The following is a 3,825-nucleotide window of genomic DNA, read 5'->3' on the forward strand; positions in this document are numbered from 1 at the left end:
CATACTCCCCGCCTCCTGCCTGGTGGCGCTGGTAGTGTGGGAGCAGGACACGGACATTGAACAGGCATTACTTGCAGAGACCGCTCCCGTCCTGTGTCCCGCTGGGCGTCTGTACGTCTCGTCTGCTGTTCGTGACCGGTTGATCTATTGGGCCCACACGTCACCCTCCTCTGGTCATCCTGGGATCGGTCGGACAGTGCGCTGTTTGAGCGGGAGGTACTGGTGGCCTACCTTGGCTAAGGACTTGAGGGTTTATGTTTCCTCCTGCTCGGTGTGCGCCAAGTGTAAGGCTCCTAGGCACCTGCCCAGAGGTAAGCTACACCCCTTACCCGTTCCACAGCGGCCTTGGTCACACCTGTCGGTAGATTTTCTGACTGATCTTCCACTCTCACAGGGTAACACCGCGATCCTCTTCGTTGTGGATTGTTTCTCTAAGTCCTGTCGTCTCCTCCCTCTGCCGGTCTCCCTACGGCCCTACAGAATGCGGAGGCCTTGTTTACACATGTCTTCCGGCACTACGGGGTGCCTGAGGATATAGTGTCTGATTGGGGTCCCCAGTTCACGTCTAGGTTCTGGAAGGCATTCATGGAATGTCTGGGGGTCTCGATCAGCCTTACTTCAGGGTTTCACCCTGAGAGTAATGGGCAGGTGGAGAGAGTGAACCAGGATGTGGGCAGGTTTCTGCAATCCTATTGCCAGGACCGGCTGGGGGAGTGGGCGGAGTTCGTGCCCTGGGCTGAGATGGCACAGAACTCGCTTCGCCATTCCTCCACTAACTGGGGTACCAGCCGGTTCTGGCGCCTTGGCATCAGAGTCAGACCGAGGTTCCTGCGGTGGACGACTGGAACCTCGGTGCACGAGCCACATAGGTTTTGTATTGAATTCAATGTAAGCAGAGGAGGAAGGAAAATAGCTGCCCTCCGGCTATACCGTGGTGCTACCCTAGAAGGTGTTATTGAGACTTCTGTTATAATCAGGTATTTGGTGACGTGAATATATTTAGTATAGTTTTATCTAAAAAGGATAACTTTTTAAATGTAATTTTCTGAAATTCACTGAGTAGGATGGTCCTCACCTTCCTCCTCAGAGGAGCCTTCACTGGTTAGCGCCTTGCCGCATTAGTTAGCCAGTTTCAAGCCGTCTCATGGACCAGAAGCGGTGGAACCAATAGCAGGGCAGTATGGGAGGGGTCTGACTTCGATAGGGTGATTATGTGACGGTGATGCCGGCCTCGTTGTAGACCTTGAACACCTTCTCGATGGCGTTGACGTACGCAGCCGTCCGCAGGTCCAGACCCAGGTTGTACTTACTGGCCGTACGCATGATTTGCTGCAGGGGAACAAAACACACAAACACTAGTTAGATACCAGTCACACTGGCAAAACCAGTCACACACACTAACATACACATGGTGGTGTGATTGAGAGGTGCCCCAGGCCAGGGTTGGGGCATTGTCACAGTCTGTCTCATAGAGAACATATGATTAAATTCTAGGATCTGACTCATCGGCACTAACCTCACAAACACACGCAGACACACACACACGCATACATGTACGCACGCTCACACTCTTACCCTGGCAGATCTCTCCATGGTGTAGGCCAGCCCAGAGTGAACAATGTCCTTCTCAGAAGCACCCTGGAGTGGAGAGAGGAAGGAAATATGTGTTATCAAACTGCCAACACACTTCATGATTTCCACACCACATAAGTTGTGTGTGTGTGTGTGTGTGTGTGTGTGGGTACTCACAGCGACTCTGGCCTGGAAGTCAGCGGTTGGGACAACAGGGATCGGTCCTCCCTGCTTTCCAAACTTCCTCTCCAAACTCTCCTGAACGGACACTGAGAGAGAGCGAGGGATAGAGAGAGAAATAGTTAGATGGCAATGTAGCAATGTAACCTGATCATTGGCAACCATCGTATTTTCAAGTATATCCAGTCGATCAACATTCATCCCTGAAGTTTAATCTGTGTTCACTCACACATTTCAGATTAGTATCGTTTTCTTTTATTCAAAACCTGAACGTCAGAAAGGCGTATCTTTCTATCTGGCACGTCACCTTAAATTAACCTACTGTATATATGGGGATGACCAGCGGAAATATCACCAGTTACACTTCTTTCGCGGTCATCTTTTCAGTTGTCCTTACAACTCTGAAAACACGGAGACAATTTCCAAGAGAGGACCACAGTACTGTATCTCCTGCTACACCAAGATTGTTAAAGGAAGAGGAAAAGGCTTCAGAACTGAACGAACACAGATCTTCTACAGACAGACGAGATCAGAAAGCGGACACATAGCTCCAGAGTGAGTACAGATTAAAGACTTCCAATATTATTCAAGGAAAGATAGGGCCCTGCTCCTAATATTTAACTGGGGCTATTTTTTAAAGAGAATATGTTCTTAATGAGTGACCTAGATCACAAATAAATTAACATTCATCTTTATTACAGGTGGTAGTAAACAAACAGTCAAAGGAAATCTAGTTGCCGCACCTAGAAATGGCAGAGGTAGAACAACTGAACAATTTGCCCCCCCTCATCCCCTACCCTGAGGGGATGACAGATGAAAAAGAAAAGAAAGAATTTAAAAAAAGATTTCTGCAGAAAAATCCAGAGACTTTATATCGTGATGAAAAAAAAAAGGCTCCGTGCAACCTCATTTTCTACACAGCAAATTGTCCTACATGGGAAGAGGAAATACTGAAACACTATCCTGAGGGAAAACAGTGGGAAAGAAGATCTAAGGAATATTTCAAACAACTGAAAACGAAGGCAGGCACTATAAATGTGTATTATACTACTGGGACAATCATGGTGCAGGATAATAGTGAGACGTTAAAGATATTCCCAAATGATTTCCCAGCCCTGCGCGAGAGAGTGAGAAAGAGTGTCAAGAAGACAGAACGTGTCGAGGAGAGTGAGCCTGTCGAGGAGAAAATGGCAGCGCTAGACATTGGGGAGAAGGAGGAGGAAAGAGGAGAGCAGAGGAAAAGAGAGAGCGAGGACATAAAAAAGGAAGACATAAAGGGGGAAATAAAGGAAGAGGTGGGAGGAGGTAAGGGGTAGCACTGAACATTCCAGGGCAGATCAGAACAGAAACATTATTTTACAGGATGTATAATTTGATGAACAATTATGCTATAGCTTGCTGTTCCTCTCACCTTATAATTTTAATGTTGTATCTTCTACCTGTTAATGTTTGTGTTTTTAATTGAGCTTGTATGAAAAATGCATTCGTAAGTGCTCACAATCATCATGATCTTGCTTTGGTTATAGTTTAGCACTTTCCCAATGATAAAGGCGCTTAAAGCAAAAGGTGGTGGTCCCTGTGAATTTCCCCAGCAATATGTGTTATATTTTGTTTCAAAATGTGTGCTCTAAAATGTATCAAGATTGTTGAAACGCAATTCTAATAAAGTTTGATTTAAAAAGTGTCAGGAGTCAGGACGTACTATATATACAGTACCCTGCCCCGATGTTCAGAACTCAGACCTACCTACCTACCTAACTACAGGTTATGGAACATTTGCTCTTTTAGTATTTCTGCAGTATGTTTCCTCAAGGAGAAGGCTTCCCACTTCTATGTCAAAGATAATGCAACAAAAACACTTTCGTAAATACTACAGTAATGTCCCCAAAACGACAACAGTAAAAACTACGGTATACCACAGTCCACAAAAACACTACAGTAATTAATATAGTGTATATATACACACACTACTCTTTTTTACACAGTATTTATACTATAGTATACTGCAGTAAATACTACAGTATTCACTGTAGTGTTTCTGCAGACTCCAGTCCACAAAAACACTACAGTAAA

General features: G+C 45.5%; 1 protein-coding gene and 1 long non-coding RNA gene across 2 annotated transcripts; one reads left to right on the plus strand and one right to left on the minus strand.

Moving 5' to 3' along the window:
- Positions 1 to 1,075: 1,075 nt before the first annotated feature.
- Positions 1,076 to 1,959, minus strand: LOC145865550 (glutamate dehydrogenase, mitochondrial-like). The gene is made up of 3 exons (XM_082970465.1): positions 1,750 to 1,959; positions 1,576 to 1,638; positions 1,076 to 1,329 (listed from the first exon to the last, which is right to left on the minus strand). Exons 1-3 carry the CDS (start codon positions 1,951 to 1,953, stop codon positions 1,210 to 1,212), a joined length of 387 nt encoding a protein of 128 aa, XP_082826591.1. The 5' UTR covers positions 1,954 to 1,959; the 3' UTR covers positions 1,076 to 1,209.
- Positions 1,921 to 3,436, plus strand: LOC106589418 (uncharacterized). The gene is made up of 2 exons (XR_001324840.3): positions 1,921 to 2,307; positions 2,454 to 3,436. It is a non-coding gene; the product is annotated as an uncharacterized LOC106589418 (long non-coding RNA).
- The last annotated feature ends 389 nt before the right edge of the window (positions 3,437 to 3,825 follow it).

Source organism: Salmo salar, chromosome 28, assembly GCF_965601325.2.
Source record: "Salmo salar chromosome 28, fSalSal1, whole genome shotgun sequence".
NCBI classification, from domain to species: Eukaryota; Metazoa; Chordata; class Actinopteri; order Salmoniformes; family Salmonidae; genus Salmo; species Salmo salar.